A 16,243-nucleotide genomic window follows, 5' to 3' on the forward strand; every position below is an offset into this window, starting at 1 on the left:
TACACTGTGTGTATACTGTGTGTACACTGTGTGTATACTGTGTGTACACTGTGTGTATACTGTGTGTACACTGTGTGTATACTGTGTGTACACTGTGTGTATACTGTGTGTACACTGTGTGTATACTGTGTGTATACTGTGTGTATACTGTGTGTACACTGTGTGTATACTGTGTGTACACTGTGTGTATACTGTGTGTACACTGTGTGTATACTGTGTGTACACTGTGTGTATACTGTGTGTACACTGTGTGTATACTGTGTGTACACTATGTGTACACTGTGTGTATACTGTGTGTATACTGTGTGTACACTATGTGTACACTGTGTGTATACTGTGTGTATACTGTGTGTACACTATGTGTACACTGTGTGTATACTGTGTGTACACTGTGTGTATACTGTGTGTACACTATGTATACACTGTGTGTATACTGTGTGTACACTGTGTGTATACTGTGTGTACACTGTGTGTACACTGTGTGTATACTGTGTGTACACTGTGTGTACACTGTGTGTATACTGTGTGTATACTGTGTGTACACTGTGTGTACACTGTGTGTACACTGTGTGTACACTGTGTGTATACTGTGTGTACACTGTGTGTATACTGTGTGTACACTGTGTGTACACTGTGTGTACACTGTGTGTATACTGTGTGTACACTGTGTGTATACTGTGTGTACACTGTGTGTATACTGTGTGTACACTGTGTGTATACTGTGTGTACACTGTGTGTATACTGTGTGTACACTGTGTGTATACTGTGTGTATACTGTGTGTACACTGTGTGTATACTGTGTGTATATTGTGTGTACACTGTGTGTACACTGTGTGTACACTATGTGTATACTGTGTGTACACTGTGTGTACACTGTGTGTACACTGTGTGTATACTGTGTGTACACTGTGTGTATACTGTGTGTACACTGTGTGTACACTGTGTGTACACTGTGTGTACACTGTGTGTACACTGTGTGTACACTGTGTGTACACTGTGTGTACACTGTGTGTACACTGTGTGTACACTGTGTGTACACTGTGTGTACACTGTGTGTACACTGTGTGTATACTGTGTGTACACTGTGTGTACACTGTGTGTACACTGTGTGTACACTGTGTGTACACTGTGTGTACACTGTGTGTACACTGTGTGTACACTGTGTGTATACTGTGTGTACACTGTGTGTACACTGTGTGTATACTGTGTGTACACTGTGTGTACACTGTGTGTACACTGTGTGTACACTGTGTGTACACTGTGTGTACACTGTGTGTATACTGTGTGTACACTGTGTGTATACTGTGTGTACACTGTGTGTACACTGTGTGTACACTGTGTGTACACTGTGTGTACACTGTGTGTACACTGTGTGTATACTGTGTGTACACTGTGTGTACACTGTGTGTATACTGTGCACTGGGGCGCGTGCACAATGGCACCACTGGAGCTCAGCAGCCAGAATTCCAATGAAAACAGGTCTGGCTCTTCCCCTACTGGTGAGAATCACATCCTGGCATTTGTTTTTAACTAAGTGCTGGGCGATTGCAACTGGGAGCTCAGCCAAAAAAAATGACGTGATTCTCTCCCATTTTCACGCTTGTTTAGCAACAGGAATGTTTTTGGTAAGATCATCCCCATATGCGTCCAATTGTGGCTGGGATTTCTGTTTCCAAACAAAATATTGAATGGTGGATGTCCAACCCCCTCCGCCCCCTCCCCCCTCCCGGCAGCCATGGCCCCCCTTGCCCAACCCAGATGGCCAGCCCTGATCACCCCCTTTCCCTTCTCTCCCACTGATCCCAGAGTGGCAGCGGGACCCCCCCACCGCCACCAATTGCCCCCAATAGGCTCTGCCTCCTCTGGCCCCACCCCCTTGGCACTGCCCGATGCCCAGTGGGCAGTGCCAAGGTGCCCCTTGGGTAGTGCCGGGTGCCAGACTAATCATATGGAAACTCAGCTCTGTGCCAATTTCAGGCGTGGGACTGATTGCGCTAAAAAAAGGGCCTTGGACACTCACGGAATCACTGCCAGCAATGGCGCATAACCAGGATATTCACCAGCACTGCAAATACTTCCACACTTGTGTTCCGCCCGCACTCCCGGGGATAGCTCCCACACTCCTGGGGATAACTCCCACACTCCTGGGGATAACTCCCGCTCTCCCGGGGATAACTCCCGCTCTCCCGGGAATAACTCCCACACTCCCGGGGATAACTCCCGCTCTCCCGGGAATAACTCCCACACTCTCGGGGATAACTCCCGCACTCCTGCGGATAGCTCCCACACTCCCGGGGATAACTCCCACACTCCCAGGAATAACTCCCACACTCCTGGGGATAACTCCCGCACTCTTGCGGATAGCTCCCACACTCCCGGGGATAACTCCCATACTCCCGGGATAACTCCCACACTCCCGGGGATAACTCCCACACTCCCGGGGATAACTCCCACACTCCCGGGGATAACTCCCACACTCCTGCGGATAGCTCCCACACTCCCGGGGATAACACCCGCACTCGCGGAGATAATTCCAGCACTCCCGGGAATAACTCCCACACTCCTGGGGATAACCCCCACGCTCCCGGGAATAACCCCCACACTCCCGGGGATAATTCCCGCTCTCCCGGGAATAACTCCCACATTACAGCCACTTTACCTCTCACCGAGCCGCATCATCATGTTGTCATGTGACCACTTGGTTCACAGCGACATTTTAAAATAGGCAACGAATGCTGGTCCCGTCGGTGACACCCACACCCTGTAAACACACAGGAGAGCAGGACGGGGGTTAAAGATTCGAGCTGCAGCTTTTAGGCGTGAAATGGGGAAATACTTTTCACGATAATTAATTGATGCTGGATGTGAATTTTAAATCTGAGATTGATGGTAGCAAACGTTTAACGTGGGGTGAAGATGAGTAAATAGAATTAGGTCGCAGATTGGCAGTAATCTTTTGTTCTGTTATGATCTGATTGAGTGACAGGACAAGCTGAAGCTGCGTCTCTACCTGTGCCCCTGTGCCTCGCCATCTGTGATATTTTATCAAATGCAGTGGAGATTCTAAAGGCCTTATTTTCATTTTTTACAGATGTACCTTCGGTGAAGATTGATTTGTCCAGGAACTTTGCACGAGAGGGGGATGAGTTGAGGTTGGAGTGTCGTGCTACTGGGAATCCAACGTGAGTGAAGATCTTTCCGTGTTAACAACTGTCGTGTAGCAGCATTCCTGCTTCTGGGATTTCTCTCGGAATCTCCAGCCTCAGCTGAAAATGTAGAAATATGGATGTAATTTACAGGTGGCTGAGTGGGTACAGAATAGTAACGGATCAGCTGAATGAGCAGATCGCTGGGATCTGAGCAACATCAGCTCCTACTCTCATTGTCAAAATCAGACAGCAAAGCAACACTGAAAGAGATGACCCCTTGTTCTGTGCTGACACTTTCAAGGAGCTTTCTGATCAGTGCCACCTCCCTGCTTATTCCCCATAGAACCACAGGAGAATCATAGAATCTCGACAGTGCAGAAAGAGGCCATTCAGCCCATTGAGTCTGCACTGAGTCTCTGAAAGAGCATCTCACCCAGCCCTCCTCTCTGCCCTAGCCCCATAACCCCATGAATTACCATGGCCAATCCACCTAACCTGCACACCTTTGGACTGTGGGAGGAAACCAGAGCACCTGGAGGAAACCCACACAGACACGGGGAGAATGTGCAAACTTCACACAGACAGTGACCCAAGGCCAGAATTGAACCCACGTCCCTGGCGCTGTGAGACAGCAGTGCTAACCACTGTGCCATCGTTCCGCCCACATAACCTGAAAAATTTCACTCCTCCCAGTATCTATTCAATTCATGTTTGAAAGTTCCTATTAATCTGTTACCAGCAACTCTTCCACATCATAACCCCTTGTATAAAAATTGAACCTGATATCGCACTGGAACTTCAGTCAATGAATTTAAAGCTGTGTCTGCTGCAGCTGGAGACAGTTTGCTTTCCAATCTCTCCATGACCCCCTTCCTCCGCGTCTCTGTGATTCCCTCCGGCCTCTGAGATCGCTGCTCTCCTCGAATTCTACTCTCTTGTGCATTCCCAATTTCCAAGTAGCCCAGTCCATCACTCAAACCAGCCTCCCATCCATTGACTCTGTCTCCACTTCCCGCTGCCTCGGCAAAGCAGCCAGTATAATTAACACACACACACCCCACACACCCCGGACAGTCTCCCTTCCACCTTCTCCCGTCGCATCTCCAGCTCCAGATTACGGAGGAGGGGGCGGAGGGGGGGGCGGGGGGGACGGAGGGGGGGAACGGGGCACGGAGGGGGGGGGGGACGGGAGACGGAGGGGGGTGGGGGACGGGGGACGGAGGGGGGTGGGGGGACGACAGTGGGGGGTTTAGGTAAACGTGAGAAGCCAAGGTGATCTTGAGAGGTTTTCTTTGTAATCTGATTGGCCTGATTCACATGTGTGAGATTATGAAGGGAGTTTGAAACGCTTCACCCCGGTTACAGATTCAGGAGATACAGCTTCAACTTTCGAATATCCGCGGCGGGAAGGGGGTGGGGGGCACTTTACACTAAAGGGGTGAGTTATTGATTCAGCTTCAGTCACCAGGGAAGAACATTCAACTGGAGACTATTAATGGGGTCAGGATCCTAGTAAGATGTGGTCCAATACGGGAGAAGGTGGGAGGGTGGGATTGAGGGACACGGGGAGAGGGTGGGAGGGTGGGATTGAGGGACACGGGGAGAGGGTGGGTGGGATTGAGGGATACGGGGAGAGGGTGGGTGGGTGGGATTGAGGGATACGGGGAGAGGGTGGGTGGGTGGGATTGAGGGACACGGGGAGAGGGTGGGTGGGTGGGATTGAGGGACACGGGGAGAGGGTGGGTGGGTGGGATTGAGGGATACGGGGAGAGGGTGGGTGGGTGGGATTGAGGGATACGGGGAGAGGGTGGGTGGGTGGGATTGAGGGATACGGGGAGAGGGTGGGTGGGTGGGATTGAGGGATACGGGGAGACGGTGGGTGGGTGGGATTGAGGGATTCGGGGAGAGGGTGGGTGGGTGGGATTGAGGGATACGGGGAGCGGGTGGGTGGGTGGGATTGAGGGATACGGGGAGAAAATGGGATTGAGGGATACGGGGAGAGGGTGGGTGGGTGAGATTGAGGGATACGGGGAGAGGGTGGGAGGGTGGGATTGAGGGATACGGGGAGACGGTGGGTGGGTGGGATTGAGGGATTCGGGGAGAGGGTGGGTGGGTGGGATTGAGGGATACGGGGAGCGGGTGGGTGGGTGGGATTGAGGGATACGGGGAGAAAATGGGATTGAGGGATACGGGGAGAGGGTGGGTGGGTGAGATTGAGGGATACGGGGAGAGGGTGGGTGGGTGGGACTGAGGGACGTGGGGAGAAGGTGGGTGGTTGGGAATGAGGGATACGGGAGAAGGTGGGATTGAGGGATACGAGGAGAGGGTGAGTGGGTGAGATTGAGGGATACGGGGAGAAGGTGGGATTGAGGGACACGGGGAGCGGGTGGGTGGGTGGGATTGAGGGATACGGGGAGCGGGTGGGTGGGTGGGATTGAGGGATACGGGGAGCGGGTGGATGGGTGGGATTGAGGGATACGGGGAGCGGGTGGGTGGGTGGGATTGAGGGATACGGGGAGAAGGTGGGAATGAGGGATACGGGGAGAAGGTGAGTGGGTGGGATTGAAGGATACGGGGAGAAGGTGGGAATGAGGGATACGGGGAGAAGGTGGGAATGAGGGATACGGGGAGAAGGTGGGTGGGTGAGATTGAGGGATACGGGGAGAAGGTGGGATTGAGGGATACGGGGAGAAGGTGGGTTTGAGGGATACGGGAAGCGGGTGGGTGGGTGGGATTGAGGGATACGGGGAGAAGGTGGGTGGATTGAGGGATACGGGGAGCGGGTGATGGGTGGGATTGAGGGATACGGGGAGAGGGTGGGTGGGTGGGATTGAGGGATACGGGGAGAGGGTGGGTGGGTGGGATTGAGGGATACGGGGAGAGGGTGGGTGGGTGGGACTGAGGGATACGGATTATGGTGGGTAGGTCTGGAAAGATTTGAATGAGTTTCTCTGATTATAAAGGCTATTCTGCAGTAAAATGCCAGGTGAATGGAAAGTGGTGCAGGGCCGTTGCTGAGAGGGAATTGTCTAAAGATGCTGCCCTGGTTGTAAAGGAGCCATTACCTGGATTATCTCAGCCTCATGAATATGGAAGGAGAGGAATTAACGCACAAAGCTCACTTCAGCAGGCTTTGCAATTTAAAGGGAGAATTTGATGTTTGAATGTGTGCTGTGTGTATGTGGGGTGATGGTGCAGTATATAGTCTGATCCCACTGGGTACAGCGGCTGTGTTCCGTACAGTCACACAGGAAGCAAACCACTGAGAATTTCAAATGAGTTTCAAATGTCAAGTCTGTTCCGAGTGGCGATGAAATGTCCTTTAGTTTCATCTAATTTTACATTAAATTGGCAATTTGGTTCAGAAATGCCACAGATTGGCTGGGATGAGAAATAGAAACAAGTCAAATAGAACAACACTTTGTACTCACCAGAGGCTGAAACAAATTGATCAGACAATTCAGAGTGAGCTTTACTCTGTATCTAACCCCGTGCTGTACCTGCCCTGGGAGTGTTTGATGGGGACAGTGTTGAGGGAGCTTTACTCTGTATCTAACCCCGTGCTGTACCTGTCCCGGGAGTGTTTGATGGGGACAGTGTAGAGGGAGCTTTACTCTGTATCTAACCCCGTGCTGTATCTGTCCTGGGAGTGTTTGATGGGGACAGTGTAGAGGGAGCTTTACTCTGTATCTAACCCCATGCTGTATCTGTCCTGGGAGTGTTTGATGGGGACAGTGTAGAGGGAGCTTTACTCTGTATCTAACCCCGTGCTGTATCTGTCCTGGGAGTGTTTGATGGGGACAGTGTAGAGGGAGCTTTACTCTGTATCTAACCCCATGCTGTATCTGTCCTGGGAGTGTTTGATGGGGACAGTGTAGAGGGAGCTTTACTCTGTATCTAACCCCGTGCTGTATCTGTCCTGGGAGTGTTTGATGGGGACAGTGGAGAGGGAGCTTTACTCTGTATCTAACCCCGTGCCATACCTGCCCTGGGAGTGTTTGATGGGGACAGTGTAGAGGGAGCTTTACTCTGTATCAAACCCCGTGCTGTACCTGTCCTGGGAGTGTTTGATGGGGGACAGTGTAGAGGGAGCTTTACTCTGTATCTAACCCCGTGCTGTACCTGTCCTGGGAGTGTTTGATGGGGACAGTGTAGAGGGAGCTTTACTCTGTATCTAACCCCGTGCTGTACCTGTCCTGGGAGTGTTTGATGGGGACAGTGTAGAGGGAGCTTTACTCTGTATCTAACCCCGTGCTGTACCTGTCCTGGGAGTGTTTGATGGGAACAGTGTTGAGGGAGCTTTACTCTGTATCTAACCCCGTGCTGTACCTGTCCCGGGAGTGTTTGATGGGGACAGTGTAGAGGGAGCTTTACTCTGTATCTAACCCCGTGCTGTATCTGTCCTGGGAGTGTTTGATGGGGACAGTGTAGAGGGAGCTTTACTCTGTATCTAACCCCATGCTGTATCTGTCCTGGGAGTGTTTGATGGGGGCAGTGTAGAGGGAGCTTTACTCTGTATCTAACCCCGTGCCATACCTGCCCTGGGAGTGTTTGATGGGGACAGTGTAGAGGGAGCTTTACTCTGTATCTAACCCTGTGCTGTACCTGTCCTGGGAGTGTTTGATGGGGGACAGTGTAGAGGGAGCTTTACTCTGTATCTAACCCCGTGCTGTACCTGTCCTGGGAGTGTTTGATGGGGACAGTGTAGAGGGAGCTTTACTCTGTATCTAACCCCGTGCTGTACCTGTCCTGGGAGTGTTTGATGGGGACAGTGTAGAGGGAGCTTTACTCTGTATCTAACCCCGTGCTGTACCTGTCCTGGGAGTGTTTGATGGGAACAGTGTAGAGGGAGCTTTACTCTGTATCTAACCCTGTGCTGTACCTGTCCTGGGAGTGTTTGATCGGGGGACAGTGTAGAGGGAGCTTTACTCTGTATCTAACCCCGTGCTGTATCTGTCCTGGGAGTGTTTGATGGGGACAGTGTGGAGGGAGCTTTACTCTGTATCTAACCCTGTGCTGTACCTGTCCTGGGAGTGTTTGATGGGGGACAGTGTGGAGGGAGCTTTACTCTGTATCTAACCCCGTGCTGTACCTGTCCTGGGAGTGTTTGATGGGGGACAGTGTAGAGGGAGCTTTACTCTGTATCTAACCTCGTGCTGTACCTGTCCTGGGAGTGTTTGATGGGGACAGTGTGGAGGGAGCTTTACTCTGTATCTAACCCCGTGCCATACCTGCCCTGGGAGTGTTTGATGGGGACATTGTAGAAGAAGTTGCAGCTTTATCTGTGCTTTATTTGATGTCAGTAATTTTTGTATTATTTTGGCACACCAACAGTCATCTATTTTCCTATGGACCCAGGTTTAATTCCGGCCTCGGGTCACTGTCTTGCGGAGTTTGCACGCTCTCCCTGTGTCTGTGTGGGTTTCCTCCGGGTGCTCCGGTTTCCTCCCACAGTCCAAAGATGTGGAGGTTAGGGGGACTGGCCATGCTAAATTACCCCTTCGTGTCAGGGGGATTGGCAGGGTAAATATGTAGGGTTATGGGGATAGGGCCTGGGTGGGATTGTGGTCGGTGCAGACCTGATGGGCTGAATGGCCTCCTTCTGCAATGCAGGGTTTCTATGATTATCTGTGATAACAAAATTGTCCCAATAAATGAGCAGGTGAAGTTGTGGAGTTGTTTGAGCTGGGTAAGTATAATCCCCTCGACAAATCACCGCTCAGCACACAATTCATCTTGTGCTGATGGCAACTTTGATTCAAATCAAATACAAGTGATAAAAGCAATTTTATTTGAATCTGATATTTGATATCTCACTTGTGGTTTAATCAGATATTTCAGTGTTAACTTGCTGAGTCCAGGGCAGAGGTGAATTCATTGGGAACATTGCGCTGTACTCTGCTGTCACCCTCCGCAACACAATCTCTATTCAACTCTTCCACCACTGATTCATTTCAAGGTGTTTATTCGAGGTGTTCAAAATTAGAAAGGGTTTTGAGAGAGTAGATAGGTAGATGCTGTTTCCATACCAGTTTCCAGAGGAGACACAATTCCGGGTAATGGGAATATCCAGAGGGTGAGGTGAGTTTTTATGTCGTGAGTTGCTGTGACCTGTCAGGGGCCTGCCTGACAGGATGCAATTCAATTCTATAAGAACAAAAGGGCAAATGTTTTCAGGACTGTGGGGTCAGGGCAAGGGGATGTGTGACTGATTGGATAGCTTTTTCAAAGAGCTGACACAGGCACGATGGGCCGAATGGATTCCTTCTGTGCTCTATCGTTCTATGATTTTATCAGTAAGATTCTGTGCCTCCTGAACAACAGTAATGGATGTTTGGATTATCCCACGGATATCTCTGAGTGAGATGGACAAGTGACAAGAGCAAGGGAGCCTGAAATCCAGCTGGTATCTGCTCCCTCTCGTGACTGAGTGTAGGGGGTGACAGCAAGGTCAATACTGGCAGTCCATTCAGAAAATACAGGCACTTCCCCGAAAGGGGATAGGTGCAACATGAGGGAGGAACTGCCTGGAATCACTCTCATGAGGACAGCGTAACAACCGGGGGAAGCAGACTCCTTCTCCCCCAGACACAAAGTGGGTAAGAAACAAATACTCCACAACATGAAGAGAAAAGCAGATCCAAATTCCCAATGAAGGTTTAAGCTGGGAGTGAGTCTGCTTTTGTCCCATTATCTCAGTCAGTAACCCAGAGCTGTGTTGTTAATGGTGAAGAATTTACAGGAGACCAGAGCTGATTGGGTATTCTTTGGGTATTGGGCAACCCAGGCTCGAGGGAGCAGAGGCCGTGTCCTGAAGGTTATGGAGGTTAGAATTTAGGAGAACAGCCATGGTTGTGTTGAAATACTTGACTTTTGAGTTAAGAAAGGCACAAGTGAGGGTTTCAGCAACTGACAAACTGAGACAGAGGCAGAATTGGAGAATGAGATGGAGCTGGAAATAGGCAGCCTGAGTGATGATACGGATGTGTGATTGGTTCAGCATCGCAGGGTGAAATCCATCGTCCCATTCTCATCTCCAGGTCAGTGAACTCTCAACTCTGCTCTTCTGCTCTCAAACATAAAGTTCACCCTGAACTTGTCTGGACAGAGAAAATGGTCCTGGCCTCGGCTGATGACTCAGGACACCTCACTACTGTTTGAACAGTTTATTGTACCACCAATAATTTGAAAACATCACTACCCTGCTCCTTTCAGATTAAATCAGTAAAACACTGTCCTTAACTTCCAAATTGTGCCCACTCTGATCATTCTGAGGACTATGTTCCCATGTGTGTGGATTAACTTTGCAAGTCACAACCCCAGCCCCAGAGGCTGATAGTGTAAAGTACATGACCATGAGAATAATTGCTGAAAATCTATCCTGCCCTTTGTACCTTCTTACATATTGCAAAATCTCACGTCCTGGGGTCAGGCGTAGCCCAGTAACAGTTCCAGCTGTTACAATGGGGAGAATTCTGGATTTTCAATATCATCAGGCCTTGCTCCAGTGGGACAATACTTTGGAATTAGCACTACCAAGGAATATGGGGCCACATTCAGACACAGCCATTCCATAGCTTGTTAATATTATTGACAGTTCTAACAGTTCACAGCAATCCAAAGTTTGAAATAAATCTGATAAATTTTGGAAAGCACATTTCATTGTGAATCGAGCTGATGTTAGGTTTACAAGGGTTTATTTTAGGTCTAAGTTCACCATCCAGTGGTCTGCGGGGAGGCAAAGTTTGACCAATTTCTGAAAATTGTCCCTTGAGGCAGCCTTGTGGCAATTTTTCCTTTTGGGTTGGCTGTTTTTAAGTTGAAGCATTCTTGTTGAAGGACTAGTTACAAAGCTGCGGGTTGCTGGAGCTTTATTATCTTTGTTAGGTGTGCTGCTTCCTCACCAGACTGCAATATATATTTATATCCTATTTCCTCTCACTCTCCCCTGCCTCTCCCCTCTTGCTGAAGGTCAGTGGACCCACTTTATTTCACAAGCAGTTCCACTCTCCCCCGTCTGCTCTGAGAGCAGCCTTCAGCTGCTTATCTCAGGAGAACAGCTCTTGCAATCGAGTATAGAATGCAAATGCATGAGATTCCATCATGCTTTTAGGTTACATATTAACCCCTTTTATTCCCTTTCATTAATGGATACTCTACGAGACCTTGGAGTCCTCGTGCATCAGTCGCTGAAAGTAAGCGCGCAGGTACAGCAGGCAGTAAAGAAGGCAAATGGTGTGTTGGCCTTCATAGCGAGAGGATTTGAGTATAGGGATAGGGATGTTTTGCTGCAATTGTATAGGACATTGGTGAGGCCACACCTGGAATATTGTGTGCAGTTTTGGTGTCCTTATCTGAGGAAGGATGTCCTTGCTATAGAGGGAGTACAGTGAAGGTTTACCAGGCTGATTCCTGGGATGGCAGGTCTGTCATATTAGGAGAGACTAAGTCGGTTAGGATTATATTCACTGGAGTTTAGAAGAGTGAGAGGGGATCTCATAGAAACTGATAAAATTCTAACAGGATTAGACAGGGTAGATTCAGAAAGAATGTTCCCAATGGTGGGGGAGTCCAGAACTAGGGGTCATGGTTTGAGGATAAGGGGTAAACCTTTTAGAACTGAGATGAGGAGAAATTTCTTCACCCAGAGGGTGGTGAATGTGTGGAATTCACTCCCACAGAAAGGAGTTGAGGACAAAACGTTGTCTGATTTCAAGAAGAAATTAGATTTCGCTCTTGGGGCTAAAGGGATCAAGGGATATGGGGGGAAGGGGGGGGGATCAGGAAATTGAATTTGATGATCAGCCATGATCAAAATGATTGGTGGAGCAGGCTGGAAGGGTGAATGGCCTCCTCCTGCTCCTAGTTTCTATTTTTCTATTCCCATGTCTCCAAACAGCATTTATCTTCACATTTGTGTCCTCTCCTGCTTATCGACAAAAAAGGCTGCGGAAATCTGGAACTGTCAGTTGAAGATTTCTAAACCTAGATTTTGTTTATTATGGGGAGGAAGTGTTCAGGAGACAAGACAGGGAAATGGACTGAAGATGCAGAACAGCCATGATCTAACGAAGTGATAGAACAGGCTGGAGGGGCTGAAATGTCTCCTCCTCCCCTTCCCTCCAGTTGGTGAGATGTGATGTCTCCAATGGATAGAGGATTGGTTAACTAACAGAAAGCAGAGAGTGGAGGTAAATGGGTGTTTTTCGGGTTGGCGATCAGTGACTAGTGGTGTGCCTCAGGGATCAGTGTTGGGACCGCAATTATTTACGATTTACATAGATGATTTGGAGTTGGGGACCAAGTGTAGTGTGTCAAAATTCACAGATTACACTAAGATGTGTGGCAGAGCAAAGTGTGCAGAGGAAGCTGAAAGTCTGCAAAGGGATATAGATAATCTAAGTGAGTGGGCGAGGGTCTGGCAGATGGAGTACAATGTTGGTAAATGTGAGGACATCCATTTACCAAATGGAATAACAGCAATATTGATTATTATTTAAATGGTAAAAAATTACAGCATGTTGCTGTGCAGAGGGACCTGGGTGTCCTTGTGCATGAATCACAAGGAGTTGGTTTGCAGGTGCAGCAGGTAATTAAGAAGGCAAATGGAATTTTGTCCTTCATTGCGAGAGGGATTGAGTTTGAAAACAGCGAGGTTATGTTGCAGCTGTATAAGGTGCTGGTGAGGCCACACCTGGAGTACTGTGTACAGTTTTAGTCTCCTTACTTGAGAAAGGATATACTGGCACTGGAGGGGGTGCAGAGGAGATTCACTAGGTTGATTCTGGAGTTGAGAGGGTTGGCTTATGAGGAGAGACTGAGTAGACTGGGGCTACACTCAGTGGAATTCAGAAGAATGAGGGGAGATCTTATAGAAACATATAAGATTATGAAGGGAATAGATAAGATAGAAGCAGGGAAGTTGTTTCCACTGGTGGGTGAAACTAGAAATAGGAGGCAAGGCCTCAAAATAAGGGGGAGCAGATTTAAGACTGAGTTGAGGAGGAACTTCTTCACACAAAGGGTTGTGAATCTGTGGAATTCCCTGCCCAGTGAAGCAGTTGAGGCTCCCTCATTGAATGCTTTTAAGGCAAGGATAGATACATTTTTGAACAGTAAAGGAATTAAGGGTTATGGTGAGTGGGCGGGTGAGTGGAGCTGAGTCCACAAAAAGATCAGCCATGATCTTATTGAATGGCAGAGCAGGCTCGAGGGGCCAGATGGCCGACTCCTGCTCCTAGTTCTTATATTCTTATGTTCAATAGCCAGGCCTGTTGGCATGAGCAGCACTAATACCAGAGGAGCTCATTTTTTGACCACTGCAGACACGATGGGCCGAGTGGCCTTTTTCTCTGTGTAAACTTTCTATCGTTCTATGATAATGTCAGGAGTGTGATGGAATACTCCCCACTTACCTGGATGGGTGCGGCTCCAACAACACTCAAGAAGCTCGACACCATCCAGGACAAAGCAGCTTGATTGCTACCCCATCCACAAACATTCACTCCCTCCACCACCAATGCAGTGACAGCAGTGTGTACCATCTACAAGGTGCACTGCAGCAACTCACCAAGATTCCTTAGGTAGCACCTTCCAAACCTGATTCCTCTATCATCTAGCAGGACAAGGGCAGCAGATACCTGGGATGATCACCACTGGAGAGGCCGGCAGCATAGCGCTGAGCAGGCTGCTGCACACGCACCGATCTGTCGGTGCCGATCTGTCAGTGCCGGGATCTGTCAGCACCGAGATCTGTCAGCGCCGAGATCTGTCAGTGCCGAGATCTGTCAGCGCCGAAATCTGTCAGTGCCGAGATCTGTCAGTGCCGAGATCTGTCAGCGCCGATCTGTCAGTGCCGAGATCTGTCAGTGCCGAGATCTGTCAGTGCTGAGATTCTTCAGCGCCGATCCGTCAGTGCCGAGATCTGTCAGTGCCGAGATCTGTCAGCGCGGAGATCTGTCAGTGCCGAGATCTGTCAGTGCCGAGATCTGTCAGCGCCGATCTGTCAGTGCCGAGATCTGTCAGTGCCGAGATCTGTCAGTGCCGAGATCTGTCAGTGCCGAGATCTGTCGGTGCCGATCTGTCAGCGACGAGATCTGTCAGCGCCGATCTGTCAGTGCCGAGATCTGTCAGTGCCGAGATCTGTCGGTGCCGAGATCTGTCAGCGCCGAGATCTGTCAGCGCCGATCTGTCAGTGCCGAGATCTGTCAGTGCCGAGATCTGTCGGTGCCGAGATCTGTCAGTGCCGAGATCTGTCAGCGCCGAGATCTGTCAGCGCCGATCTGTCAGTGCCGAGATCTGTCAGTGCCGAGATCTGTCAGCGCCGATCTGTCGGTGCCGAGATCTGTCAGTGCCGAGATCTGTCAGTGCTGAGATTCTTCAGCGCCGATCCGTCAGTGCCGAGATCTGTCAGTGCCGAGATCTGTCAGCGCGGAGATCTGTCAGTGCCGAGATCTGTCAGTGCCGAGATCTGTCAGCGCCGATCTGTCAGTGCCGAGATCTGTCAGTGCCGAGATCTGTCAGTGCCGAGATCTGTCAGTGCCGAGATCTGTCAGTGCCGAGATCTGTCGGTGCCGATCTGTCAGCGACGAGATCTGTCAGCGCCGATCTGTCAGTGCCGAGATCTGTCAGTGCCGAGATCTGTCGGTGCCGAGATCTGTCAGCGCCGAGATCTGTCAGCGCCGATCTGTCAGTGCCGAGATCTGTCAGTGCCGAGATCTGTCGGTGCCGAGATCTGTCAGTGCCGAGATCTGTCAGCGCCGAGATCTGTCAGCGCCGATCTGTCAGTGCCGAGATCTGTCAGTGCCGAGATCTGTCAGCGCCGATCTGTCGGTGCCGAGATCTGTCAGCGCCAATCTGTCAGTGCCGAGATCTGTCAGCGCCAATCTGTCAGTGCCGAGATATGTCAGCGCCGAGATCTGTCGGTGCCGAGATCTGTCAGTGCCGAGATCTGTCAGCGCCGAGATCTGTCAGCGCCGATCTGTCAGTGCCGAGATCTGTCAGTGCCGAGATCTGTCAGCGCCGATCTGTCGGTGCCGAGATCTGTCAGCGCCAATCTGTCAGTGCCGAGATCTGTCAGCGCCAATCTGTCAGTGCCGAGATATGTCAGCGCCGAGATCTGTCAGCGCCAATCTGTCAGTGCCGAGATCTGTCAGCGCCGAGATCTGTCAGCGCCAATCTGTCAGTGCCGAGATCTGTCAGCGCCGGTCTGTCGGTGCCGAGATCTGTCAGTGCCGATCTGTCAGTGCCGAGATCTGTCAGCGCCGAGATCTGTCAGCGCCAATCTGTCAGTGCCGAGATCTGTCAGTGCCGTGATCTGTCAGCGCCGAGATCTGTCAGCGCCGATCTGTCAGTGCCGAGATCTGTCAGTGCCGAGATCTGTCAGTGCCGAGATCTGTCAGTGCCGAGATCTGTCGGTGCCGAGATCTGTCAGCGCTGAGATCTGTCAGTGCCGTGATCTGTCAGCGCCAAGATCTGTCAGCGCCGAGATCTGTCAGCGCCGAGATCTGTCAGTGCCGAGATCTGTCAGTGCCGAGATCTGTCAGTGCCGTGATCTGTCAGCGCCGAGATCTGTCAGTGCCGTGATCTGTCAGCGCCGATCTGTCAGTGCCGAGATCTGTCAGTGCCGAGATCTGTCAGTGCCGAGATCTGTCAGCGCCAATCTGTCGGTGCCGAGATCTGTCAGCGCTGAGATCTGTCAGTGCCGTGATCTGTCAGCGCCAAGATCTGTCAGCGCCGAGATCTGTCAGCGCCGAGATCTGTCAGTGCCGAGATCTGTCAGTGCCGAGATCTGTCAGTGCCGTGATCTGTCAGCGCCGAGATCTGTCAGTGCCGTGATCTGTCAGCGCCGAGATCTGTCAGCGCCGAGATCTGTTAGTGCGGAGATCTGTCAGTGCCGAGATCTGTCGGTGCCGAGATCTGTCAGTGCCGAGATCTGTCAGTGCCGAGATCTGTCAGTGCCGATCTGTCAGTGCCGAGATCTGTCAGTGCCGAGATCTGTCAGCGCCGAGATCTGTCAGTGCGGAGATCTGTCAGCGCCGAGATCTGTCAGCGCCGAGATCTGTCAGTGCCGAGATCTGTCCGTGCCGAGATCT

The 16,243-nt window shown here is 50.6% G+C and overlaps 1 protein-coding gene across 1 annotated transcript in view; it reads left to right on the plus strand.

Annotated features, from left to right (window-relative positions):
* The window catches only part of LOC144506235 (cell adhesion molecule 2-like), a 394,417-nt gene that overhangs the window by 342,278 nt on the left and 35,896 nt on the right, over positions 1 to 16,243 (plus strand). The window contains exon 7 of the mRNA XM_078232093.1: positions 3,092 to 3,182. Coding sequence (XP_078088219.1) covers positions 3,092 to 3,182 — 91 coding nt within the window. The remainder of the gene's footprint in view (positions 1 to 3,091; positions 3,183 to 16,243) is intronic.

This window comes from Mustelus asterias, chromosome 17 (assembly GCF_964213995.1).
Source record: "Mustelus asterias chromosome 17, sMusAst1.hap1.1, whole genome shotgun sequence".
Taxonomy (NCBI): Eukaryota; Metazoa; Chordata; class Chondrichthyes; order Carcharhiniformes; family Triakidae; genus Mustelus; species Mustelus asterias.